Genomic DNA, 27,581 nt, shown 5'->3' with positions numbered 1-27,581 from the left:
ATTTCAAAATAAACTTTTGTTTTCGTTTATGTCCACTTAAATGTGGCCCTCGTCTCAGCTTCTCAGGCGCGTGGCATTATGGGTAGGGATGTATGCAAATTATCCCGAGCAGCGCCCGCGGCTGAAGAAGGCCCCCGCCCTGGGGCTGCCCTTTGCGATGCCTGAGCGAATTGTCCACTAACCGCTCCGAGACCGCCTCCCGCTCTGACCGAGACGGGCCACCGGGGCGAGTCGCCTTCTCCCTTCCTTCGGGCTCCGGAGCCGAGCCCTGGCCCTTGCCTGCTCCCTGAGAGCGGAGGTTTGTTCCGGCCCGTTCAGAGGCAGCCCAGGAAGGGGGCCTTTCTCGGCAGACAGGAGGCGGCGCGGAGGGAGGGGGGGAGGCAGGTGAGTCTCTCAGGCGGGGGAGGGCGAGGGCAGTTACCGTCTCTCTCTAGGGTGGGGGTGGGGTAATTGCCCCCCCTTCCTGTGTGGGGGGGAGGGGTATTTATTGTCCCTGCCTGTGGGGGGGGGGTCCCCCCATCTTGGAGGAGGTGGGTGGACACTTCCCCATCTCCATGACTGACTGGTTGTGCCAGGGGTGTGTGTGTGTGTGTGTGTGTGTGTGTGTGTAGGGGAGGGGATCTCCCAACCCCTGTATCTTGGTGGCATTGGGGGTGGCCTGGGTGGAAGACCCTGGCTTACCCCACTGTGAGGAGTGAAGGGATCCCAGCGTGGTGCTGTTGATAGCAGGGGTTCCTGGGTGGAGGCGAAACACTGGCAGCCCCAGGGTAGCCCCTGACAGTGACACCTCCGGGGGACCCCTCTGGTACTTGGGTGACCGTCACAGCGCCAAGGTCGCTGATCGCGTACAGAAAAAAATACTGTTTTCTGACAGCATCTAAGACTCACCAGCGTTGATCCAAGGCTAGTAACAAGAGGGTAATGTTTCCACTCGCGGGGGCAGCACTTGTATACAGAAGGCATATGCGGCTGATGGGGCAGTATTTCCAGGTTAAGAACAGGGACTGTTATACAGAAACTCAGAGGGAGTTAATTATATCATCTAGTGTGCTTACTGGACCTACATGTCAAGAAAGCTTGAGTCATTTAGGAAGAGACCATCCAGCGCACCCTGTTGGCTCTTGTTTTATCTTTTAAACTCACTGTACTTTTCCTTTTAACAGAAGAATTGTTATGTCAGTGGGCTATGGCGATAAGTTGCCCACAAGCAAAATGAGTAATATGGCATTTGCATTGGAGAGTTGGTATTCTTTTACCTGGGAAGGAGTTGTATGATCACATTCTCGCCACCTTAGCAGAAAACTTAACCTTTAAAACAGGTGACTGTGGTTGTAAAGATTATGAGCTCCATGGGCTTGTCTTTGCTCTCAGGTTCCCAAGTATGGGGTACCCTCTACTAAGAGAAACTCTAATTAATGGTGTTGAGGATCTGTAATGGTATTCGGGATTACCATGTCTGTCTTACCGTTAGGGACAAAGGAATAAGCTGTAAAGGTTGGAGGATCTTAGGTGGGAGATCTCAATAGGAGTGAGGACATGAGAGAAAAGAAAAAGTGGTGAGGAAAGGAATTCATGCAAATGGGAGCAGAGGGGTCCAGCTCTGTCACAGGAGTTAAAAATATTCTTTTAAAGGTATAAGGTTTAAAACTAGCTATGATGGGAATTCTCCACTCTGGCTGCTCTGACTGATAATGTAAGTCAGTGCATCTTTATTTTCAGTGGGGATTGCACAAAGCAACGCATTTCCTTTGGAAAGTGAAAATGGCTGCTGTTTTAAAAAGGGGATCTTTGACAATGTACTTAGGGTCCTTTGCGTGTGTGACTGTACAATAGATTCTTATCCTGTTTATTCTTCTCTTTCCTAGGCACAGCAATCTATGAATAGGCTTGCAACAGGCAAGTGGTGCCTTGGAGGTCTTCCAGGGCATAATGGATTTGGCATATGTCTGTGAATGGGAGAAAAGGCCTAAAAGCAACCACTGTCCTTCCATCCCACTGGTGTGTGCTTGGTCCTGCAGGAACCTGATTGCTTTCACAACAGACCTCAGAAATGAGGAGGAAAAAGGTACAGTTTGTCCCATTCCTGTGGTTTTGTGATTTTTATCTGCTCCCCGTCTCAACACCTATTCATGACCCCCAGCCGGAAAAACCCCTGCTCCAGACTAATCTTGCTGTGGAAAAACACTCTAAATAGATCTTCACTTCTTCAGAGCAGAGACTTTATTTTTTGGTCTTGTAAAGCAACATATGTTTTTGGTCCTATAAAAATAATTGAAGCTCACTTATGTCCTACAATTAAAAAATTGAATGTTTAAAAAATAAATTAAATTCCACTGCAAATTTTTGAAAGGACTTGGTATCTCTCCCTGTCTAGATCTTACCCACATGATCCATATCCTGGATACTGAGCATCCATGGGATGTTTATTCCATTAACTCTGGGCACATTGAAATTATCACCTGTTTGGAATGGGATCAGTCAGGTAAGCTTTGCTCTTATAGTTGGTTGGGTGTTTTTTTGGCTTCATAAAATTGTTCACAGTGTGATGGGGCATAGAGTGGGAGTTTATGGAGGTCTTTCTCTTCTAGATTCCTGCTATCAGAAATCTTTGTATAGTGCCAATCCTATAATATCTGCACTGTTCAGTTCAGTCAGATCTGCATTGTGAGCTCCATAGTGGATTTCATAGAGGACTGTGCTTCCCATCCTTCTTGGGTTAGCTATTAGCAATAGATTGGATTTCAAGAGGTGACTCCTGGCACCTAACTACCCCAAGAGACCAATCTGTAAGAGCTGCAAGGTGCTGAAGGAGGCACTTTTAAAATCCAGCAACAGGTGAGAGCCCTGAATCTGCTGAATTATTGAGGAATTAACCCAACCCAGGTAAGATTTCACAGTATCAGCAGTACACAGTGGGAACCGGTGCTCAAGATTAAATTGCTGCTTGAATTATGAATTTTCGGCTTATGTTGGTGTGAGTGTAATGTTACCAAACCCTTTTGTCTTGCATGGGGAGGGCCTTCCCTTCCCATGCATTGCTTTGAAGATTCCAGTGGCTGGGTTCCTGGTAATCTCTGTGAGACGTATTCTGACGTTTCTATTCTTCTTTTAATTGTATTGCATTAGGTTCCAGGCTCCTGTCAGCAGATGCAGATGGACACATCAAGTGCTGGAGCATGACAGATCACTTGGCCAACAGCTGGGAGAACACTGTGGGCAGCATGGTGGAGGGAGATCCAATCGTGGCTCTTTCCTGGTTGCACAATGGGGTGAAGCTAGCCCTGCATGTGGAAAAGGTTTGTTCTAGCACTTGCACAGGGAACTTGCAAGGAAGGAACCAGAGAGGAAGGATTGTTCAGTGGTTAGGGCAGTAGTCTAAGACTAGGGAGATGTGGGTTCAAATCCCTGCTCCATCGCAGACTTCCTGTATGACCTTGAGCAAGTCATTTAGCCTCTCTGCCTTCTGTACAACGGGGAGAATAGCACTGGCCTATCTCAAAGGGTGTTGTGAGGATAAATACCTTCAGAATTGTAAGATGTGCTTTGAAATGGGGACCATATTTATACCATATAGCCTGCTTGATCTGGAATATCTCCCTGATTCCAGAGAAGATCCAGGGGCTTTGGCAAACTTTCCGTTCCCCAGGACGTCTCATAATACACAACCCTCACGGTACGCTGATGAGATAAATATTTGTCCCATTTTACAGCTGAAATGCCTTGTGGCTCTTTGCAGCACATGTATTAAAACTCTGTGTGATTTAATTATTAACCAATCAGGATGCTTTTACTATGTTGTTAAATAATTTAATTGATAAAATAATCTATTTGCTCAGCCATTTTGCTGTGACAATAATGATAGATAGATAGATATAGTAAATAAAACAATGAATTAACATTACTGTGGCTCTTTTGGGTAATGTTGATCGCTGATTTTGCTCCTGTACTACCTAGGTCTGAGTATCACTGCTCTAGGCCATGTTGAAGTGATATTAAAAGGAGACTCGGGTAATGGCAAAGTCATTCAACCCTAGGATCTAACCTCTCTGTGTATGTTAATCTCCATTCACAGTCCGGAGCATCGAACTTTGGCGAGAAGTTTTCCCGGGTCAAGTTCTCTCCCTCCCTGACTCTGTTTGGTGGGAAGCCCATGGAAGGCTGGATCGCTGTGACCATTAGTGGCCTGGTGACAGTCTCTCTCCTCAAGCCCAACGGGCAAGTGCTAACATCCACGGAGAGCCTGTGCCGTCTGCGCTGCCGTGTCGCCCTGGCGGACATTGCCTTCACGGGTGGGGGAAACATCGTGGTAGCCACCTCGGATGGCAGCAGCACCTCTCCCGTCCAGTTTTACAAGGTCTGCGTCAGCGTAGTGAATGAGAAATGCAAAATTGACACGGAGATTCTGCCCTCCCTTTTCATGCGGTGCACCACAGACCCAGCCCGCAAGGACAAGTATCCAGCAATTACTCACTTGAAATTCCTCGCCAGGGACATGTCAGAGCAGGTGAGCGCCCTCCTCCTATGTTACACTAGTATTCCAAGAGTTAAATGCTTAGGAAAGGGAAGGACCCACTGGATCTATAAACTCCTCCCTATAGCTTTGCTCTTGCACTAACCAGTAGCCCATCTGCTGTTCCAATCTAAGACTCCCCACGAGCTCTACTAATGCACACATTTTCTGTTTTTCACTTTTTCACCCTGTACTGTGCATTTTCCTATTCTGAATTTCATGCAGACAATTACAATAGCAAATCTTCCCCCTTCCTTTTGGTCTAGAAGGTAGGCACAAAAGACATGGCTTTGTAGTTGTGCCTGGTTTGAAAATTCCTTTCTGCTTTGAAGGTTCTGCTCTGTGCCTCCAACCAGAACAGCAGCATCGTGGAGTGCTGGTCTCTCCGGAAAGAAGGCTTGCCAGTCAATAACATCTTCCAGCAGATCTCTCCCGTGGGTGAGTTTCAGCAGCTGATGCTCCTCAAAAACAGGAGCATAGCCAAAGAAATATCGAAACCTAGTGTAAACTCTTGACTCAGTTATGACTTGAAATCCCATCCTTATTCTTCTGTGTGTTTGGTAATCACCACTAGAAAAGCACTCCATCATGATGGATTTAGAAAAAAAACAACCCCACAACTTTTTTGTAAAACTAATGAGTCTACAAAAATGCATCAGCCTGAGTGAATAAACTTATAATCAATGTTTAATTCCAAGCACATTTTTGCGGTGGGGGAGAATTCAAGACTGGGATGTCTGTGGCACTTTCTCTGACTTTTTTATGTGAAATTCTGTTGTTTATTTTGTTCGTTTTTTCTGTCAAGTTGGAGACAAGCAGCCGATGATACTGAAATGGCGGATTCTCTCTGCCACCAATGATTTGGATCGCGTTTCAGCTGTGGCTTTGCCGAAACTGCCAATCTCCCTAACCAATACTGATCTGAAAGTAGCCAATGACACCAAATTCTTCCCTGGACTGGGTGAGGAGGTTTCTTTCCTGAACATTTAGCTGCAGATGGAAGTTTTACTGCCTCTGTTCATCTCACCGATGAACAGAGAGAGCCCCAGCTACTTTGGAGTGTGTTTGTGTGTTTCTTGATAGAAGATGCCCTGCAGGAATGAAGAAGTTCTTTAAAACTGGACTAAGTCTGTTCCCAGTGGGGATGGGTACATGCCCCTAGCGATGAGGAAGAGCTTACACAGGAGGAACTGTTGTAGCTGTCATATGTGCTGGGGTGCCTGAGGCCTTCTGTCACTGTATCCCAACTTGAAAGGACTTTCTGCATTTCTGCTAGTGAGCACCGAAGAAACCTAGAAAGGTCAGGGCTCCTGTTCTTGGCTGTCCAGGCAGTGCTATTAACGAGGCTGGCGTTGAGGAGGGATACTGGATAGCGGCTAGAGTGGAGGACGAGAGTAAGGATTTCTGGGTTCCTTTGGTTCTGCTACTGTCTTGCTGGGTGAACTTGGGCAGATCACTTAGGGTGTTCAGATACCACAGTGATAGGTGATTACAAGGACCTGATTAGAATAATGTTTGCTTTTCCAAGGTGCTGAGCACCGATAACTCCCCCATGGAGACGATAGGAGCAGCAGGTGCTCTGCAAATCAGACCTTTAACCCCCTCCCTGCCTCAGTTTACCCCGCATGTCATGTGTGTGCCAGACTCTTGGGGTACATCTACACTGCAGCTGGGTGTGTAATTTCTAGTTCGGGTAGACGTATGTGCACTAACTTTGATTGAGGTAGTTTGTTAAAAACAGCAGTGCAAGTGGGAGGGGCTAGCTATCCCAAGCACGATCCCATCTGAGACCCTACGTATGTACTCGGGTAGTTAGCCTGCCCTGCTGCCGCAGCTTCACTGTTTGTGTGTGTGTGTGTGTGTGTGTGTGTGTGTGTGTGTCCATCCGCGCTGGAAATCACACCTCTGCTCCACTGTAGATGTACTCTTAGACTGTAGGGTTTGGGAGGCAGGACCCATCTTTGCTTTTTGCCTGGTATGGGGCTGAGCGCATCAGTGTTTAACACACAACAGAATGGGCGTACTTGTACCTACCTCCCAGTGAGATTGAGTCTTAATGTTTGCAAGGTGCTTCGGGATCCTCCAGTAGCAGACCCTATAGAAGAGACAAGTAGTCTCATTACTGTAAAAATGCAGGGCAGGATGGGGAAGAAAGGCTTGTGGTAGGCTGGAGACCATTGGGCTGTCTTCAGAGCTGCTGTCTGGCTTTGTGACAACTGTCTGTGTCTCATTGGGGTGGGATGGGTTACACTCGTAGGAGTCACTTGCTAAACCCCAGATATTTCTTGCCCTCAGGTCTTGCTTTGGCCTTCCATGATGGTAGCGTCCACATAGTTCATCGCCTGTCCTTGCAGACCATGGCAGTGTTCTATGGTTCTTCCTCTCAGCGCCCAGTGGATGAGCAGGCGATCAAAAGGCAGCGGGCCGCTGGTCCTTTGGTTCATTTCAAAGCCATGCAGCTCTCCTGGACTTCACTGGCCCTGGTTGGGATTGATAACCATGGCAAGGTACTTTGCCTTGTTATGCTAGATGTGGGAAAAGACCTATTTGCTCTTCTAGGCCAGGACAAACTCTGTTCAGTTTGCCAGGACTCTGTTCTGCTTGCTCTTAAATGGCTCAAGCATGGGTCTTCCAAGAGTTCCCAGGGGACATTATTACAAGTCCATTTGATCTTGCCAGTAGGGAGTTTCTTCCAAGATAGTGCCTCAGTTTAACAGAACTGTATCTCCAGCTCAGTAGTAACTAAAAATTGCTATTGTCAGATACAAAGTCCGTTAACTTGTGTCGAATGAGTTTAATAGATCTCAGTCCAATTTGCACACCTCTCTCCAGAACTGGCCTCTTATTGCTAGTTTTATCAGAGACGTTAAGGTCTGAGACTGCCATGGAGACTGAACTGCCCATACTCTGGGAGATTGTCTGCACAGATCATAGCAGAGGTTCATATTGCAGGGTGTAGTGTAGACAAAACTTAGTGGAACATTGCTGACACTGTTCTCTGTTGGAGGTTTTGTAGATCAATGATAACTTTGTCTGATCTTTTGCAACTCTGATTCCATGTGTTGTTAGTCCCTTAGAGTGGATGGATCCTCTTGATGTCTGTTCCTTTTCCTTTCTTTCTTCAGCTGAGCATGCTCCGAATCTCTCCCTCCATGGGCCATGTGCTGGACATGAACATGTCTCTCCGCCACCTGCTGTTCCTGCTGGAATACTGCATGGTGACAGGGTACGACTGGTGGGATATCCTGCTCCATGTTCAGCCCAATATGGTGCAGAACCTGGTGGAGAAGCTGCATGAGGAGTATATGCGCCAGAATGCAGCCCTGCAGCAGGTGAGGAAACAGCAGAGGAACGCTTGGCACAGTGCAGAGTGTGGACTGGTAGGAGGGGAGTCAGAATAGGAATAAATAGGAGGATGTTAATTTCCAGGCTTCACTGGTTTCCAGTGAACTTCCAAGGGTTACTTTGACTACTAGGCTACACTGCCTCTCTACATCTGGTACTTGTGTATTGTTGGGGGCTTGGAGTGATTGGGAAGGGCATATGACTTCAGCCAGGGTGATTACTATGTAGAGAATTCTTATGCATGAACTTAGCATACTGTCTAGTGTCCAGTGGGTTGCCCCAGTGATAGAGCATTGCTGGTTTAGGCTTAGCATTTTAAGCGTATGGTTGGTACCACTGTCTTGGCTACTCTGACTTCAGAGTATTATATTTCAGCAGCTCCTGCCCAGTAACAGCTCTCGGGGAAACTCTTGGTAGGCTGGTAAAGCCTGTTGTTGATGTAAATGGGTACTGTGGCCAGTTGTAGCACATACGGAGAACAGCATTCCATCCTCAGGGTGATGGACGCTGGGGAGTAGCGGTTTTAAGTAGGTTCATTCTAAATCTGATTTTGTTTCTGTGCCCATCCTTGTGTGTCCATCAAACAGGTTCTCTCCACACGCATCGTTGCCATGAAGGCCTCTCTCTGCAAGCTTTCCTCCAACACTGTTGCACGCGTGTGTGACTATCACGCCAAGCTATTTCTGATTGCCATCAGCTGCACCTTGAAATCGCTGCTCCGCCCGCACTTCCTGAACACTCCAGACAAGAGCCCCGGTGACCGGCTCACCGAGATCTGCTCCAAGATTACGGACATAGGTAGCTGTTTGCATCCCTTGATGCAGCACGGCTATTTGCATGGCTGATCAGCTACCTCCCTTTCTGAATCGGTCTTTTATTGGGGGGTACTTAGATTAGGGTGGACACTCCATGGGGGGAGTGAGTTCCACACCTTCATGGCTACCAGTCCCAGCAAAAGTTTACTCGCTTGTGAACCTGAGGTGTGTTGGTGGAACCCCAAAAGATGATGGTGTCAGAGACCAGATGCCCACCAATGAAACAGGATAATGTGGACAACTCCATGTAGGCTGTTACAGGCACTGGGCATGAAGGATCCTCAGGCTTGTGTATCTGTTCATACTGCGATAGCACATAGAGGCTCCAATCAGAGTCAGGCTTGCAGGGCAGAGACTTGCGTCTGAAGAGCTTATGGTCTATTAGACAAGACGGACAAAGGGTGGAAGGAGAAACAGAGGCATAGTGGGGGAAGGGGCACACAGCAGGGCAGTTGGTGGAGCTGGGACCAGCACCTAGGTCTCCTGTAGCCTCACCCATTGGGCTACACTGCCTTCTTTAGGCTGCACTGTTGGGATAGGTGTAAAGTTGCATGCATTTGTAGTCGGTAGCTGGGTTTAAAAGCGAGGAGAGCAGACTATTCACAATGCTGAAAACTCCCAGAGCCTCTTTTCTCCCTGTGCTAGGAGCTGTCTTGCTTCCTTTTCAGACATTGACAAAGTGATGATTAACCTGAAGACTGAGGAGTTTGTCCTGGAGATGACTACCCTGCAGTCCCTGCAGCAGCTCATCCAGTGGGTGGGAGACTTTGTGCTCTATCTGCTTGCCAGCCTCCCTAATCAGGTGAGAACTTGTCCTCCACCTTTGGCAGTGTGGTGTGTGGAGGGTAATGTAAGCCTTCTTTCATTCAATGGCTATGTGCTGTTGGGTTAATCAGTGTGCCCAGCGTGTGCTGTTGTCCTAGAAATGGATTGCGCTGAAGCCAGTGTTAATGTCAAGTACGTCTTTTTCAGTGTAACTTTTCATCTTGCAGTGTGCTAAAGGAACTTGAGTGTGCAGATCTACGCAGAGGAAATAATAACCCTTCTCTAGGGCCTTTCATCTAAGTCGCTGAGTGCTTTCCAAATGTTAATTAAGGCTGTCAATAGCATTATTTTCTTCTTACTGAGGGAAAATTATTTACTCAGGATCACTCAGCAAATTAGTGGCAGAGCTAGGAATAGAAACCACAAGTCCTGGTTTTGATCGCTCATGCCAGCATAAATCCAGAGTAACTCTGAATGGAGAAGCCACCTGTGTAAGTGAAATCAGAGATGGACTCCAGAACTCCTGATCTTCTGCTCCGTGGGCACCTACAGCGAGCACAAACGCACATGGTGCTAAACTAACCTCTTGCCGTGCTGCAAAATTTAGCAGATGATGACAATAATGGGGGCCATATAAGTACCTTAGCTAGATCACCTGTATGGGAAATGGATCCGGTGGGGATGTCTGTGAGCCCAGATCATAAAAGTTTCTCTTCTCTGCCCTTCCTCCTTTTCCCTGCAGGGATCCCCTGTGCGGCCAGGGCACAGCTTCCTGCGAGACGGGGCATCGCTGGGGATGCTTAGAGAGCTCATGGTGGTGATCCGGATCTGGGGCCTGTTGAAGCCAAGCTGCCTCCCTGTTTACACGGCAACCTCAGATACCCAGGACAGCATGTCCCTACTCTTCAGGCTGTTGACTAAACTCTGGCTGAGCTGTAAGGATTAATAACTTCACGGAATTAGAGAGACTCACCCTCTGTTGTTTGCAGTGGATGTTGCATATTGTACACAGGAAAAATACTTAGGGATAATGAGGCTCTGGATAGGTTTGTAGCAATTAGAAGGAGGAGAGGCTACAAGATTAATTGTTTGTTTCCTGAGCTGCCATACAGAGTCGGGGAGGGGGAAACATGCAGGCAACAGCATTTATTGTCCTTTAAGCAAGTAGCATGCTAGAGAAAGTTCTCTCTGTGCTTCGTCTCCCATGCAGGTCGTGACGAAACTCACCCGAGCGAGCCAGATGATACCCTGATTGATGAGTGTTGCCTTCTCCCCAGCCAGTTGCTTATTCCCAATGTAGACTGGTTACCCATCAATAACGGCATTATCAGTAAGCTGCAGAACAAGCAGCTCATCAGACTGCAGTTCGGGAAGGCCCCTGGACTCATTGGTCACACTGTTTCATCGCAGTTTGATGTCTTTGTCAGGTATGGAAATCTGAAAGAAGCAAGTAGTGTGGTTAGAGCAGAGAGAGGACTGGGAATCAGGACTCCCGGATCCTGTTCTCAGCTCTGGGAAGGAGTGTAGTCTAGGGATTATGGTAAAATCAACCAGAAGTCAAAATTGCTGTTCCTTTCTTAGGGAGGGGAGTGTTGTCTATTGGTTAGTGTAGGGGACTGATTAGGACTCCTGACTCTGCCACAAATTCACTCTGTGACCACAGATGAGTTGCTTGCTCTCTCTGCACCTTGATTTTTCAGTTTCTAAAATGAGTATAGTGTTTTATTGGCACATAGGCTCTAAGGAATCTGAAGTGGGAATTCAGAGAATAAAATGTGATGGGAATTAAAAATGCAACACCACCTTACATTGTATCTTTCATCTTGTTAAATCTCACTGTGCTTTGCAGATTGCATGGTCAGGAATCAAGTCAGCCCTCACTAAAATGCAGCCACTTCTGGGGTGGAGCATAGTAGCCATTCTCTGTCAAATTCCATATGTTAGGTTTTAGCAGGGAACTTGGAGGAAAAGATACAGTATTTAGTTGAAACTGTGGGAGAATTTAAGTAAGCAGAATGTAATTTCTTAAGATGGAGTTTGGCTAGGATATGAGGGTTAAATGCTTCCTGTGTATATAATAGAAATTCATTCGTAGTAAGAAGGCAGCGGTTTGCGAGACTGCGGAATAGTTCATCATAATGGGTAGAAGGGGAACTTTAATCCCTTGAGTGCAGCCCCTTACACTTGGAGAAGGGTTATCACAGAGCCCCATTGGGACATTCCCTCTGGCAGGTGTGTAGTGTCTCAGTTGTCCATAGTTTCATCTTGACCTTGGTTGTCTGGATCTCAGGCATTATGTGTAATGAGCCTGCAATCATGGAAACAGCTTTTACAATTTTTCAGCAGTGTGATTTTCCTCGCATTTTTTTTCCTATGCAGGGCATCTGGGCAGCCAAAAATTGACCACTTGAGACGGCTTCACTTAGGGGCATATCCAACAGAGGAATGCAAGTCATGTACCCGGTAAGCTCTGCATGTGTAACTCCTTTAATTCACAGCTCTTTTTATTCAGGGCTTGACAGCTTAAAAGCTGTGTTAGCCTATACACTAATAGATCTGTATTGTTAGCAATTCCGTGGTGTTTTTTTCCACGTTAACTACTGTGCACATGACAAAATGTTGCCTTTAGTACATGGCTCTTTCTCAGCTTATGTTCATGCCCCCTGATATTGGAAGGAAATTAAGACAATCATGGTTCTGCTGTTCTCTGACCCTTTCCCCCGGGATCACTAAGATCCCTAAAGTGCTGATCTAGTCTGAAAACTGTGTAAAATGGCACATTTTTACTCAATACAATGCTCCCCAGGGTTATTAAAAGTTTTCCTGTTCTTTGTGTGTTTTACTGCTCGTTATGCCCTGAAAAGCTAGCCTAGCTGTGGGAGAATGAGCTGGAGTCTGTCCCACTTTGCACATTGTCAGCAGAATTGTTAACTATATTCCAACTGCAAGGCCAAGTTTTGTGCTCAGTTACATCTGGAGATAACATCGCTTTAGGTGCAGGATATAAAGACAGCATTGTTGCACAGGCATAACTGAGGGCCTGCAGGTTATAACTGGTGACTATTCATGATTAGGAAAGATCCCCGGGCTGTGTTTGCATGCTTGGAAGCTAGAGATACTATTCTGTGTACCAGGTTTGAAGTGGATGAAAGGGGATGAATACAGAACCGTACAATGCCATTTTTAGAATCACTTTTCAGAATGGGTCTGCATTTGAAGTCCTTCTGAGCTGCACCTTGTGACAGTTTCCCCCCAGGGTGCCACTTGGAACTGGGGTACCACTGAGCCTGCCTGACCCATCAGCCTGGGTTCTCTTAACACTACTTCTGTGCAGCCTGCCAAGCCTTCCCTCAGGCTTCAGACTGCACTTTACCAGCACACATACAGATAGGGACACACCCAGTGGCAGCTTTACAGGGATGCTGAGATCAGCTCTGTGTGGGAAGGCTCAGCTAAGGAACCGCCCAGTACTCAAGTGCACACCACCCTCTAGAGGATACACCCAAAATTATACCATCTTGTGCTGCACAGAAATCTGTACAGCATAAGATCATGAAATTCACCCTCTCCCTCAGTGTGGAGAGGAATATACACTGCTTTCTGCCCCACATTATGATTTCCACACACTGGTTTAGACAAAACAAAAATTTAATGTGTTAGTCTCTAAGGTGTCCCAAGGACTCCTTGTTTTTGCTGATACAGACTAATATCTTCTCCCCCCTTCCCCCCCGAAACCAAAAAAGTTTAACTACAAAAGATAATTTTAAGGGATAGCAAACTGATTAAAGCAGATTAACTAGCAAATAAAACAAACATGCAATCTAAGCTTAATATACTAAAGAAATTGTATGTATGTAGTTAATTCTCACCCTAAATGTTGTTTTAGGCAGTTTGCAGAGATTCTTGAAGGCAAGCTGCACTTACTTACAGCTTAAAACTTCAGTTATTCCTTTCACAGGCTAGACGACCTTCTAGCCTGCGTTTAGCCCTTCTCCCCTAGTTCAAGTCTTTTGGCTGCGTAGGTGTTTCCAGCAGTCCTTTTTCTTCGGTGAAGAACAAACCACGATGATGTCCCTCCCCTCCCTTAAATAGTTCTAGCATATAGTGTAAACCTTTTGTCTCCCAGTTTGATTCCCACACCCGGTCAGTGGAAAAACACTAATGTTATCATGGAGTCCAGTACCAGGTGACTATAGGGCCACTGCAGCCATGACTCGGAGGCTGTTTGCAGAGACCCCAGGAAGGCTTCCTGGTGGGAGATCAGCATCTTCTAAGACATATTGTTCTCCCTAATGGCCTTTCCCAGCCAGTCATTGAGGGCTTGTCTACACTACCAAGTTTTGTCGACAAAACCTATGTCGACACCCAAAAGTCGACAAAACAAAAATCACCGAAGGGTGTTCACACTCGCTCCCTCTGTCGACAGATCATGTCCACGTTGGGGGCACCATCATCGACGGTGAGCCATGCACTGTGGGTACGTATCCCACAGTGCAGTGTTGTGGGAAGGAAGAGCTGATCGCTGCGCATCTTGGGATTCTCTCGGAGTTCTCCCCCAGCCCCCTCAGCTGCAGAGAGCAGCATCCTGAGTAGCTCTGTGAGCTCTCCATGTGGAGGAATGGCAAAGCAGCCCAGCAGCCTGTCGCCCTGCCCCTGCAGCAGCCGTCTGCCTGCGGCTGCATGCCTAGTGCCGGGCAGACCAGGAGCATGCCAATGGTTTGCTCTTTCTTTGTTCCCCAGGCAGCGCAGCGCACAGATACTTCCTGGAGCTTTGAAAGAGGAGGGGCACCCGCCTGCAGGGCAGTGGAAATCAAATCACTGGGCAGAGCAATGAGGGCAGGCATTGTGGGATACTGGCGGAAGCCAGTTCTGTGGACAAAACAATCAGCAGTGTCTACGCTGGCTCTTTCCCCTCAATAAAGGGAGGGGGAAAGACAAAGTCTCTCATGGGATGAAGTTTTTTGTCACCAAAGCTGGGTGTTTTTTGTGATAAAAGTCCCATTGTAGTGTGTATGCTCTTGCTGTTTTGTCACCAAAAGGCAGTTTTTGGCTACAAAATTTGATAGTCTGTAAGGTGCCACAAGTCCTCCTTTTTCTTTTTTACTATCAAATTTATTTGAGCATAAGCTTTCGTGAGCTACAGCTCACGGAAGCTTATGCTCAAATAAATTTGTTAGTCTCTAAGGTGCCACAAGTACTCCTTTTCTTTTTTGCGAATCCAGACTAACACGGCTGCTACTCTAAAACTTGATAGTGTAGACAAGGCCCTAGACTGATTGCATTTTGCCTAGTGCATGTTCCTCAGGTGTAAACATGTTTGTAATAGATGCATAGGCAATATTCCTAGCTTCAGATACGAAAATGATCCATGCATACAAATAGGAGAATCATATTCAATAAATCATAACCGTCCCAATAATATGTCACGTGACTTATCTTGTCTAAAATACATCATAATTATGCCATAATCATATCATATATAACAATATTGCTATGAAGAATATGGAGTGTAGTGTGTCACACCTTTCTCTCACTTCTCTCCCAATAATGAGCTTGGATTATGTAATGCTAGTGCAGTGAACGAGCAGCCATCTGATCAGATGATTAAATTGGTCTTAAATGTTGGCTTTAATAGAAAGTCACCATAGCAGAACTCTGAAACATACCAGATTGTTTTCACAAGGCTGGTGTGTTTGCTGCTTTACATATAAATAGCAGCCGGGGCCATTATCTTGAAGACAGCTTTGTGTTCCTCTGATAGCCCCTCTTCATTGGCAATCATTTCCAACACCTGTTCCATTTTGCTTTGATTCTCCCAAACATCACCTGGAAAGGACAAAAAGCTAATTCCCTCCCATGATTTCTCCATCCCAACCTGATCCATAAAGTCCCTCAGTAGTGCCAACTTGCATTTCAGATGACCCGTTTTCTGTGTTCGTGTCTCTCTCAGATGTGGCTGCGTAACCATGCTGAAATCACCCAACAAAACCACAGCAGTGAAACAGTGGGAGCAGCGCTGGATCAAAAACTGCCTCTGTGGGGGACTTTGGAGGAGAATGCCACTCAGCTATTCATGAAATCTCTTTGCAGGGGGAAAAGGGAATAATGTGCACTAGGTGGGGGAACAGCTTAGAGCAACCTTCCCATTTTAAGAAAAGGAGGACTTGTGGCACCTTAGAGACTAACAAATTTATTTGAGCATAAGCTTTCGTGAGCTACAGCTTGCTTCATCGGATGCTCAAATGAATTTTAGTCTCTAAGGTGCCACAATTACTCCTTTTCTTTTTGCAAATACGGCTGCTACTCTGAAACTTCCCATTTTAGAAACCTCTGGGAATTCGGACCAGAGTCAGCCCTCGAAACCTTAAGAAGAGTACACAATGCCCTTTCTTATCTGGCCATCACAAAGGAACCACTCAATGCTGCCCAAGAGTAGTTAGATACTCATCCTTCTTTGTTTTCCCCATATTGATTTTGTTTTCTTTGAGCTCTAAACTGAAAGGAAAAGATAATTCTATCTTTATTTTATTTTACCCTTTATAAATCACTTTGATCCTCTAGTGAAAGGCTTTTTATCAGTGTAAAGTATTAATATTTTAATGATTTGAGAGCATTTCTTCCTGTTTCAGAGGAACAGAGAAAGTGACAGAAGGACATTACTGCCCTGGGATGATATAAGCAGTAGGGCTGTCCTTGAACTAGCAGCTGTATTGTAAATAGCGATTCTCTTAATTTTGTACAAAAAGTTGTGGTAAAATCTCTTTAAATCTTCAGAAAGCTCTTTCCTTTTTTATTAGGTGACTAGATTGCCATGTATAAGAACCTTCAAAGGGAGAAGATACCAGATACTTCAGGGCTCTTTAATCTAGCAGAGAAAGGCCTAAGGAAAACCCAATGGCTGGCTGTTAAAAGCCAGGCAAATTCAATTAAGAAGTAAGGTATGCATTGTTAACAGCGAGGGTGACTAACCATTGAAGCAAACTCTCAAGGAGCCTCCATCTGTTAATGGCTTCACATCAAGACTGGATGCTATTTTGGAACATGCTTTAGTCAAATACAAGTTACTGGGCTCAATACAGGAGGTTAGTGGGCGAAATCCTTAGCCTGCATATGTTCTAGAGGAGGTCTGACTAGATCTAATCATAGGAGATTAGGATTGGAAGAGACCTCAGGAGGTCATCCAGTCCAACCCCCTGCTCAACGCAGGAACAACACCAACTAAATCATCTCAGCCAGGGCGTTGTCAAGTCAGGCCTTAAAAACCTCTAAGGATGGAGATTCCACCATCTCCCTAGGGAACCCATTCCAGTGCTTCACCACCCTCCTAGTCAAATAGTGTTTCCTAATATCCAACCTAGACATCCCCCACTGCAACTTGAGACCATGGTTCCTTGTTCTGTCATCTGCCACCACTGAGAACAGCTGAGCTCCCTCCTCTTTGGACCCCCTCTTTAGGTAGTTGAAGGCTGCTATCAAATCCCCCCTCACTCTTCTCTTCTGCAGACTAAACAAGCCCAGTTCCCTCAGCCTCTCCTCATAAGTCATGTGCCCCAGCCCCTAATCATTTTCGTTGCCCTCCGCTGGACTCTCTCCAATTTGTCCACATCCTTCCTGGAGTGGGGGGCCTAAAACTGGATGCAATACTCCAAATGTGGCTTCACCAGTGCCGAATAGAGGGGAATAATCACTTCCCTCGATCTGCTGGCAATGCTCCTACTAATGAAGCCCAATATGCCATTAGCCTTCTTGGCAACAAGGGCACACTGCTGACTCGTATCCAGCTTCTTATCCACAGTAATCCCCAGGTCCTTTTCTGCAGAACTGCTGCTTAGCCAGTCAGTCCCCAGCCTGTAGCAGTGCATGCGATTCTTCTGTCCTAAGTGCGGGCCTCTGCACTTGTCCTTGCTGAACCTCATCAGATTTCTTTTGGCCCAATCCACCAATTTGTCTAGGTCATTCTGGACCCTCTTCCTATCCTCCAGCATATCTACCTCTCTCCCCAGCTTAGTGTCATCCGCGAACTTGCTGAGGGTGCAATCCATCTCATCATCCAGATCATTAATAAAGATGTTGAACAAAACCGGCCCCAGCACTGACCCCTGGGGCACTCTGCTTGATACTAGCTGCCAATTAGACATCGAGCTGTTGATCGCTACCCGTTGAGACCGACAATCTATCCAGTTTTCTATCCACCTTATAGTCCATTCATCTAATCCATATTTTTTTAACTTGCTGGCAAGAATACTCTGGGAGACCATATTAAAAGCTTTGCTAAAGTCAAGATATATCCCGTCCACTGCTTCCCCCATATCCACAGAGCCAGTTATCTATCACAGAAGGCAATCAAGTTGGTCAGTCATGACTTGCCCTTGGTGAATCCATGTTGACTGTCCCTGATCACCTTCCTCTCCTCCAGGTGCTTCAAAATGGTTTCCTTGAGGACCTGCTCCATGATTTTTCCAGGGACTGAGGTGAGGCTGATGGGTTTGTAGTTCCCCGGCTTCTCCTTCCCTTTTTTTAAAGATGGGACTTTAAATTGTCCGGGACCTCCCCCACTCGCCACGAGTTTTCAAAGATAATGGCTCTGCAATCACATCAGCCAACTTCCTCACCACCCTCGAATGCATTAGATCTGGACCCATGGATCTCTTCTGGTTTTAAAATCTATTAATTATTTGTATTACAGCAGCTACAAACAGCCCCAATAGTCTAGAAATAGGGACTGTGCAAACCCTTAGTAGAGTGGTCCCCAAACTTTTGAAGATCATACCCCCACCCTTACCCCTGTCCGTGCCCCCCCGCCCCGGATCCAGGTCTGGGGGGATGACAATGCAAATGGGGTAAAGGAGGTGAGGCTGGGGCCACAGCTGCGAGTGGGTCAGGCCAGGAGAGGGGCTGCGGACGGGGCAGAGGCTGGGGATGGGAGCAGAGCAGCAACTGGGCCCGTGGCCAGGTGCGGCTCTGCTCCCAGCCCCACCCCCAGGCGAGAATGGAGCCGTGGCCAGTAGCTGAAGCTGGGGACACGGCTGGGGATGGGACCAGAGCAAAGCTGTGGGAGGGGCTGGGTGGCACACCCTCCCCACTCCCCATAGGGGCTGGCCCAGGCCCCGCTGCACCCCTACTAGACGTTTATGCACACCCCCCTAAGAGGTACACCCCCACAGTTTGGGGACCTTTGCCTTAGTAGAAAGACAGGCCCTGCCTTAAAGAGCTTAAAGTCTAGGTGACCACAAACCATGCCATGTGGATGAAACAAACAAACATTAATTTCATTTACTCTCTCAGCAGCAGCTATGTGGAACTACATTGCTGTGATGTTTTTAAAACTATTGCTGTGGGAACAATTTAGACAACAGCATAATAATCTGATGTTAGTGCTGCAGAAACAAATATCTAATGCACATGCTGTTCTCCTTGTGAATGAATGGGAGAGCCATGTTAATTTCAGCTCCATTAGGCAAAAGGGGTTAAATCACTAGCAAAATTAGAAAATAACCTGGCAGATGCTTGAAAACAATATTTATTAGACATTGAAAAGGAAAACTGATTATATTTGATCTCCCATCCCATCCTCCTCCTTTGTACATTAGCTGTTCCAACCACACTTGTACTTCAAAAGTGTTTGAAGTACACGTACAGTGTTATCTTAATGTGAGGAGCAGGGGCAGGCTCGAGAAACAAGCGCGAATATCGTACTTCATTGTGTTCCCCTACCGTTTCCTTGTGGACACTCAATCTCCAGCAAGTGCAAATTAATTACATCCGTTTTGTGGCATCAATTACACACAATTGCCCTTGGGTTTTCATCATTTAGATGCCTGGCTCATAAGAGTTCATTCATGTGTTCTCTTGGCTATGGGGGGGCTTGTTTATAGTTTTAATTTTAGGGATGGGGTTAGTAGAAGTCTGAAAAGAGCTTTTAACCACAAAGAGGTCCGAGGGGTTTTTTGGCTACTGTTGTAGAAAATGTGCTTCTACTTTCAGCTCCAAACGTAGTTGGTGGCCCTGTTCATGCAACTGGCTGAGCTCCCATTGCTCACTCCGAAGGGTCTGCTTAGGTGTGTCCCTTTGCAGGATCCTGGGGGGCTTTGTGACTGAGGGACTATGAAATCAGGATTTGTGTTCGAATCGAATGAATTGGTTAGCTTTCAAGTTAGAACATATGTAAGATCTCATACAAATTGTAGAGCAGCAGGCCTGTCCGGATATAGGGCCTGGTTCTCAGTCACCCTCCGGTGCTTTTACGCCACTTTGACAGCGTAAAGGGGACTTCAAGGGAGTGAAAATGGCCTGGTGAGAATCTGCTGCTGAGCAGCCATTAGGGAGCAAGACTGATATATGGGTGTGATGAGTGTATGGTCAAAGAGCACTGGGCTATTCTCTGCTTCTGGGGGGCCATGGGAAGCAGAATGTAGGTCTGATCGGCTTGACTCAGGTCTTGAGTCTCCATAGAAGCCAGCATCTTCCTCTCTGAAATGCTAAGATCTTCTCAAACAAACCTGCCCTGCCAGCTCCTGTTGATTTAAGAACGAGATTGGAGAGCAGAGGGCAACAGTCAGTTGCCCAGCTCCCAAGTCTCAAGAAAAGCTTGTGTGGTGTCCATTTGAATCCACCCACCAATGGTTGGAGAGAGAGCCTGGCTCCTCCCTGCTGCAGAGAGTCTGATGGAGACCAACAGCCAAACTTCGTGGATAGAGATTGGGGTGGATCCAGCCCCCTTGTTTGTAACGATTGCTGAAGATGATGATCATGCAGGAGGAAAACCGTGTTGAAGGCCTGAATTTCAGAACTGCTGAGCACCCACAGCTCGGGCAGTGGCAGTTGCTCAGTACCTTTAAAAATTGGGTCCCTGTGCCTTTAAATTGCTGGTTACTGGTCTCATTCCATGTCCAGGTGTACAAATGGCAACAACTACCATCACAGCTGGCCCTGCTTGTTTGAACCATCTATAGTAGGGGCCTTGGCATTCCCAGTAGAGAGATCAAGGCATCAGTGGGTCATGAGGCCTGATCTGGCCTCTGCACTCTAAAGAGGGTTTCTCCACAGCAAAGGGTGAGGCAGCAGACTGGTTGGGATAGTTTGTACTGCCATGCCGCTGCTCTATGGAGATCTGCAAGGCTTGGCAGTAGTGCTGGAACATTTTTTACAGTGGGGGTGCTGAAAGCCAGTGGTCCTCAAACTTTTTACTTCACACTCCCCCTTACCTCTGTCTGTACCCCCTCTCCCCAGAGCTGAGGCCAGGATCGAGCCATGGCTCCAGGAGGGCAGGGGGAAGCGGACAGGGCTAAGGGGGCTGAGGCTGGGACCACAGCTGGGGCCGGGAGCAGAGCCCTGGGCGTGGGGCCGGCAGCACCAGAACCCTGGGCGTGGGCCAGCACCCTGCACAAAACCTGGGAGTGCTGCATCACCCCTCGCATCCCTAGTTCCCGTGCCTAGGAAACTCGGGTCCCCAGGCCTCTCCATCAGGTACAAAAAGAAATCTTTAATGTGATTACAGCATGCGCTGCTCCATCAACCAAACTGTTGCAGCAGCCATGTCAGGGCACGGAGCTGAGCGTGCCCATCCGGCCCAGTTACAGAGAGAAGGGATGAAAGTTGGTTTTGAACAGAAATAAAAATGAGGCAGCGGCTCACTTAACAAGGAAAATGGGGGCTGGGGTGGTAGATCCCACTAACCGGCTGACTTCTAGAGCAGGGCTGTGGCTCATCAATACTGAAAATGAGGGATCCTAACACTGTGATCAGTCCCTGAGTGTGTCTCAGCTGTGACATGTTGCCCTTGCTGAGTGTGACTCTTTCAGAGGCACTGGAAGTATCCTGGGTGAATCACTCCCACCTGCTCGCAGCAAAAGGGAGACACCTGTTTGTACCCACCAGGGAAAACTCTTCCCTTGGAAACAAGCACCAGTCAAAAAATCTTTATAATCTTTTATTAAAGGTACAGTACTGAAAAAGAAGAGAAAAGAGTTAGAATGTTGGAAATATACAGTATTAAGTAAGGCTTTTATTTTAACACTATTGCTTATTCCCTTTCCCTGTAGCTGTGGAGAGGTTTTTATAAGGAACCCTCCCCTTGTGACAGTCTTTAAGGTAGTATTAATTATCCTTTTGTTAGGAAGAAGAGAAAAAGTTAGTTGGGAATGGCTGGAGCTGCTGCTGTTTAAAGTCCTATCCTGCTTCCTTTAAGAGACACACACACAATAGAGAAAAGAGAAAAAAATGCGACTTCTGAGTAATGCTGATACTTAGTTGTAATCTTGCTGCTGGAAGGATTTGAGTGTAGCAGCATCTGTTACCCCGAGAGCTGGCAAACTCGTACCGGTGCTGGGCTGCGTAGGGCCTTGCTTTTAGCTGCCTCCCTGATCAGTCCTGCAAAAGAGACAAAACTTGGGCAACTGATCCAGACTCTGATTAAACAGAAGGGAAAAGGAGAAGCGAAAAAGAAGAAATAAGATGGGAGAAAGGGGGGGTGTTGGCAGGAGCCCACATTTCACATTAGAGGTGCTGATCAGGATTTAGCCAAAGTCAGAAACAGTGGTGAGGTCGTTGGTTCCCTCTCTCTGGCCCAGTCCGGTAAGGACATCTCTCTGGATGGTGAAGGCCCAACAGCACCATGGTGGATCCTGGGGTCCCAGGAGATGGCGGGGAGGGGGGAAGAGGCAGGCTTGATAAGAGCTCCCTCCTTTCAGTCCATCTGGTGTCATGATTTTTACTAAAGTCTCTTTTTTTAAAGCACCCCCATAAAGGGTCATTCTTTTGTCTACCAATTAGCCCATGTAATTACTGGGGTTACCCTGTACCCCAGGCCCCTAGGGTGCCACAGCTCAGAAGCAAGCGCTGTAAGCGCTTCAGTCGCTAGACCTTGTAGGCGCTAGCCCTGGTGGGTCCCAATAACCAGACATCCAGCTAAGGGGAAGGTTTTTACTAGGCTTGGTGGGAAAGATCACAAGCACCCTAAGTACAGAGGTTAAACCAGTTACTGTGAAAAGTTTGTGTCTGTCACAGCCCTCCCCTGGGCAAAAAAGGATAGCAGGAGTAATAGCATAGTTACTTTCATGTCTTCATCTTGGCAGCACCGCGGCTGGCTAGTCTCACTTCTCTTTGAAGCAATCAGAGTCTTTCCACCAACTCAGCCTCCTACAAGCTCACAATGAGGAACCAGCAGCCAGGGTTTAATCCATTGGTATTGCGGTGATATAATCAAATGTCTGATGGAGGATGATCCCCTGCACATTTCTGTCAGGCTATAATTACCCGCTTATTGTGGCTCTTATGCATATCTGAGTTAATCTGATCAGGGTTTTATGTTCTCACCCTCCCAAAGTTGTTCAGCATCTCTAAATTGTCTTGTAAGGAGCCAGATGATGTTTCTCGGTTTGCATTCCTTGCCGGAGATGCAGATAGGATGTTCCTGGGATCAAAGCCGTTTCTAGCACAAACCATCAATGGCAGGAAGATGATAATACCTTGCTCTAATATGGCGATTGTCATCCATAGCTCTCAAAGGGATATGGCCAAAGTCACCTAGTGTCAGAACTAGAAATACAACCGGGGTTCTCCTGGCTCGTGCCCTGACCACTAGACCATGCTCTCTCTCTCTCCTACTCTGGGGCAAGAGAAGAACATCCACAGATATCACTTTGATTCGGCCCATGGTGGTCAAGAGTGTCCACATGGGGTAGGAATTCCATTCCTTTTCTGTTCCATTCTGTCCCACCCCTCTACCACCCTCTCCAATCTTACTCCTCCACATCTATAATTTGTATTGTAGCAGTGTCCAGAGGGCCCAGCCGAGGATGCCTCCCTTTACACAGGTTCTGTCCATACACATAGGAAGAAGTAGGGGCAGTGGGGTGGGATTCAAGAGATGTGCGTCCAGTTTCCAGCGGTGTCACAGACATCCTGCATGATCCTGGGCAAGTAATTTCATCACTATGCACCTCAGTTTCTCCTCTGTAAAATGGGGATAATCTTTTTCTCTGGCCTCTCTAGTTCGGTTGTCAGCTCTTTGGGGCAGGGACCATCTCTCACCGTGTGTCTGTGCAGTGCTTGGTACGACAGGCCCTGATCTCAGTTGAGGCTTCTAGGTGCCACTGTGATAACCAACAGAGCAATTCTTATGTCAGAGCAATGATCCATCTGGGCCAGTAGACATCACTGACAGTTGGCTAGCTGCTTCAGGGGAAGGCACAAAAAAACAGGTAATAGGCAGCTATGGGCGCCCTTCAAGTGGAGACAAAGTGGTTGAATGTGTGGGGTGTTGGCCAGAGAATCAGGTGACGTGTCCTTATGTTGGGCAGGTCTCTGTGCCTCTGTTTCCGCACCTAGCCCTTCTCTGTTTGGATTGTAAGCTCATGTGGACAGGAACTGTCTATATGTACAGTACCTAGCACAATGGGTATGAGCACTGCCTGTGCTCCTGTAAGACCAATGATAAATTACCGCACCTTGCCTTTTGTGTGTTAAGCATTTGTCCCCTTTAGATGAAAGATATCATGAGCAATTTGAAATGGAGGGGGGAAAATTAGCTGTGTTTTAGTATCTTTGAGTTAATCAGAAGTTGTCTTTCTATCCAGGAATCTGCCTCTCCAAATGGTTATTAATAGACTCGAGGTGGGAGCGCTGTGATACCAAGATTATCCCACTTCCTTCCCACATCCAGTTAAGCTGCGAGACTATACTGGTTATTTCCCTTATCAGCAATTTGCAGATTCTGCTGAAAAAAAGAACGACAACAACAAAAGTCTCAGCTCTCGATCTTATCTCTGAGCTGCCTTTCAAGGCGCCAAGATGCAAAATTCTCACTGCTGCACCATCACCTGCCCTTCGTACAAATGTCGGAGGAGAAATTATGACAGATAATTAGCCCCACAAAGGGGATGTTTCAACACGCTCTGCTGGTGAGGGTGCTGCCGTTCAGGTTGGCCTTGTGGTGAATGTTCTGGGTTCAATTTCTGGCTCTGCCTCTGGTTTATGTATGACTATTGTCAAGTCACTTAATCTTGCTGTGCTTCGGTTCCCTGTCTGTGAAATGAGGATAGCAACACATCTTTTGAGATTGCAAGCTCTGTGGGGCAGGGACTGTCTCTCCCTGTGTGTCTGTGCAGCACCTTGGACAATGTAATGCTGATCTGGGCTGAGGCCTCTGGGTGTTCCTGTCATACACGTTAATAAGAATTCCTTGCAGCTGCTCCTAGCTGAAGGTGACCTTTCTGGGTAATACACTTTACTCACTTCTGATTAGCCACCAGCAAGAGCTCTATTGCATATATGCAGCCTTTTCCTCTGATCCTTAAATTACTCGTCCTCTGGTCTGAGCCCAGTGGAGAGCAGAGATGTGAGGTCTTTGTCCGTGCCATCGAAAAAAGAGCTGGATCTTGGCCTTAAATGTGAACTATGCATCCCAGTGCATGGCAGGTAAACCTGACCTGTTTTGCTAGCATCCAAAGGCATGGGGCATGGATGATTTAACATGCCTCTGAATTATGTACCTGGTCCTTCCAGGCAGAAGATCTGTGCTGGGTGAGGCATGCTGACTCCAAACTTCTGTACCGAGCTCTGTAACTTTGTATCAGATAAATAGATGGTGATGATCAATCTAAGTATCTTGAAGCGTTTCCTAAGCAGATCTTTCATTGATTGAGGTGGTTTCTTGTAAAATAGCTGCTGACAGCAAAAAAAGCTCTTGCAGCTCTTGAGCTGACATAGACATTTCTTTCATTAAGGTGGAAGATAAATTATAACCATTGTCTACAGCCAAGCTCTGCGATACAACTGCATTTGCTCCGACCCCTCAGACAGAGACAAACACTTACAAGAGCTCTATCAAGCAATCTTACAACTACAATATCCACCTGCTGAAGTGAAGAAACAGATTGACAGAGCCAGAAGAGTACCCAGAAGTCACCTACTACAGGACAGGCCCAACAAAGAAAATAACAGAACACAATTAGTCATCACCTTCAGCCCCCAACTAAAACCTCTCCAATGCATCATCAAGGATCTACAATCTATCCTGAAGGACGACCCATCACTCTCACAGATCTTGGGAGACAGGCCAGTCCTTGCTTCTGAGAGCCCCCCAACCTGAAGCAAATACTCACCAGCAACCACACACCACACAACAAAAACACTAACCCAGAAACCTATCCTTGCAACAAAGCCCGTTGCTAAATGTGTCTACATATCTATTCAGAGGACACCATCATAGGGCCTAATCACATCAGCCACACTATCAGAGGCTTGTTTCAGAGTAGCAGCCGTGTTAGTCTGTATTCGCAAAAAGAAAAGGAGTACTTGTGGCACCTTAGAGACTAACAAATTTATTAGAGCATAAGCTTTCGTGAGCATCCGATGAAGTGAGCTGTAGCTCACGAAAGCTTATGCTCTAATAAATTTGTTAGTCTCTAAGGTGCCACAAGTACTGCTTTTCTTTTTGTAAGGAGAGGGATCACTTAAGATGAGCCATCACCAGCAGCAGGGGCGGGAAGGAGGAAGACCTTTCATGGTGACAGGCAAGGTAGGCTATTTCCAGCAGTTAACAAGAACATCTGAGGATCAGTGGGGTGGGGGGGAGAAATAACATGGGGAAATAGTTTTACTTTGTGTAATGACTCATCCATTCCCAGTCTCTATTCAAGCCTAAGTTAATTGTATCCAGTTTGCAAATTAATTCCAATTCAGCAGTCTCTCATTGGAGTCTGTTTTTGAAGTTTTTTTGTTGAAGGATAGCCACCCTCAGGTCTGTAATCGAGTGACCAGAGAGATTGAAGTGTTCTCCAGCTGGTTTTTGAATGTTATAATTCTTGACGTCTGATTTGTGTCCATTTATTCTTTTACGTAGAGACTGTCCAGTTTGACCAATGTACATGGCAGAGGGGCATTGCTGGCACATGATGGCATACATCACATTGGTAGATGTGCAGGTGAACGAGCCTCTGATAGTGTGACTGATGTGATTAAGCCTTATGATGGTGTCCCCTGAATAGATATGCGGACAGAGTTGGCAACGGGCTTTGTTGCAAGGATAGGTTCCTGGGTTAGTAGTTCTGTTGTGTGGTGTGTGGTTGCTGGTGAGTATTTGCTTCAGATTGGAGGGCTGTCTGTAAGCAAGGACTGGCCTGTCTCCCAAGATCTGTGAGAGTGATGGGTCGTCCTTCAGGATGGGTTGTAGATCCTTGATGATGCGTTGGAGAGGTTTTAGTTGGGGGCTGAAGGTGATGGCTAGTGGTGTTCTGTTATTTTCTTTGTTGGGCCTGTCCTGTAGTAGGTGACTTCTGGGAACTCTTCTGGCTCTGTCAATCTGTTTCTTCACTTCAGCATGTGGGTATTGTAGTTGTAGGAATGCATGATAGAGATCTTGTAGGTAGTCTCTGTCTGAGGGGTTGGAGCAAATGCGGTTATATCGTAGAGCTTGGCTGTAGACAATGGATCGTGTGGTATGATCTGGATGAAAGCTAGAGGCGTGTAGGTAGGAATAGCGGTCAGTAGGTTTCCGATATAGGGTGGTGTTTATGTGACCATCGCTTATTAGCACCGTAGTGTCCAGGAAGTGGATCTCTTGTGTGGACTGGTCCAGGCTGAGGTTGATGGTGGGATGGAAATTGTTGAAATCCTGGTGGAATTCCTCAAGGGCTTCTTTTCCATGGGTCCAGATGATGAAGATGTCATCAATGTAGCGCAAGTAGAGTAGGGGCATTAGAAGACAAGAGCTGAGGAAGCGTTGTTCTAAGTCAGCCATAAAAATGTTGGCATACTGTGGGGCCATGCGGGTACCCCTCGCAGTGCCACTGATTTGAAGGTATACATTATCCCCAAATGTGAAATAGTTATGGGTGAGGACAAAGTCACAAAGTTCAGCTACCAGGTTAGCCATGACATTATCGGGGATACTGTTCCTGACGGCTCGTAGTCCATCTTTGTGTGGAATGTTGTTGTAGAGGGCTTCTACATCCATAGTGGCTAGGATGGTGTTTTTAGGAAGATCACCAATGGACTGTAGTTTCCTCAGGAAGTCAGTGGTGTCTCGAAGATAGCTGGGAGTGCTGGTAACATAGGGCCGAAGGAGGGAGTCTACATAGCCAGACAATCCTGCTGTCAGGGTGCCAATACCTGAGATGATGGGGCGTCCAGGATTTCCAGGTTTA

At 46.8% G+C, this 27,581-nt stretch overlaps 1 protein-coding gene across 7 annotated transcripts; it reads left to right on the top strand.

Moving 5' to 3' along the window:
* The first annotated feature begins 158 nt into the window (after positions 1–158).
* Positions 159–25,297, top strand: MED16 (mediator complex subunit 16). 7 transcript variants are annotated; one of them, XR_006277033.1, is made up of 16 exons: positions 192–380; positions 1,866–2,065; positions 2,375–2,482; positions 3,127–3,296; positions 4,073–4,504; positions 4,843–4,948; positions 5,316–5,471; positions 6,806–7,017; positions 7,636–7,842; positions 8,443–8,653; positions 9,339–9,472; positions 10,178–10,370; positions 10,646–10,862; positions 11,815–11,898; positions 15,386–15,574; positions 15,747–16,212. XR_006277033.1 is itself a non-coding variant. In XM_038383939.2 (15 exons), the coding sequence occupies exons 2-15, from the start codon at positions 1,930–1,932 to the stop codon at positions 15,510–15,512; spliced, it is 2,493 nt and encodes an 830-aa protein (XP_038239867.1). In that variant the 5' UTR covers positions 159–384; positions 1,866–1,929; the 3' UTR covers positions 15,513–15,705. The 7 variants fall into 7 exon arrangements, 3 of the variants coding, with proteins under 3 accessions (XP_038239867.1, XP_043358673.1, XP_038239870.1); XR_006277031.1 differs by lacking the exon at positions 192–380 and adding an exon at positions 602–903; XR_006277032.1 differs by lacking the exon at positions 192–380 and adding an exon at positions 602–918.
* The last annotated feature ends 2,284 nt before the right edge of the window (positions 25,298–27,581 follow it).

Source organism: Dermochelys coriacea, chromosome 25 (genome assembly GCF_009764565.3).
Source record: "Dermochelys coriacea isolate rDerCor1 chromosome 25, rDerCor1.pri.v4, whole genome shotgun sequence".
NCBI classification, from domain to species: Eukaryota; Metazoa; Chordata; order Testudines; family Dermochelyidae; genus Dermochelys; species Dermochelys coriacea.
The sequence above is the reverse complement of the archived record's forward strand: the minus strand, read 5'-3'. Positions and strand labels throughout refer to the sequence as shown.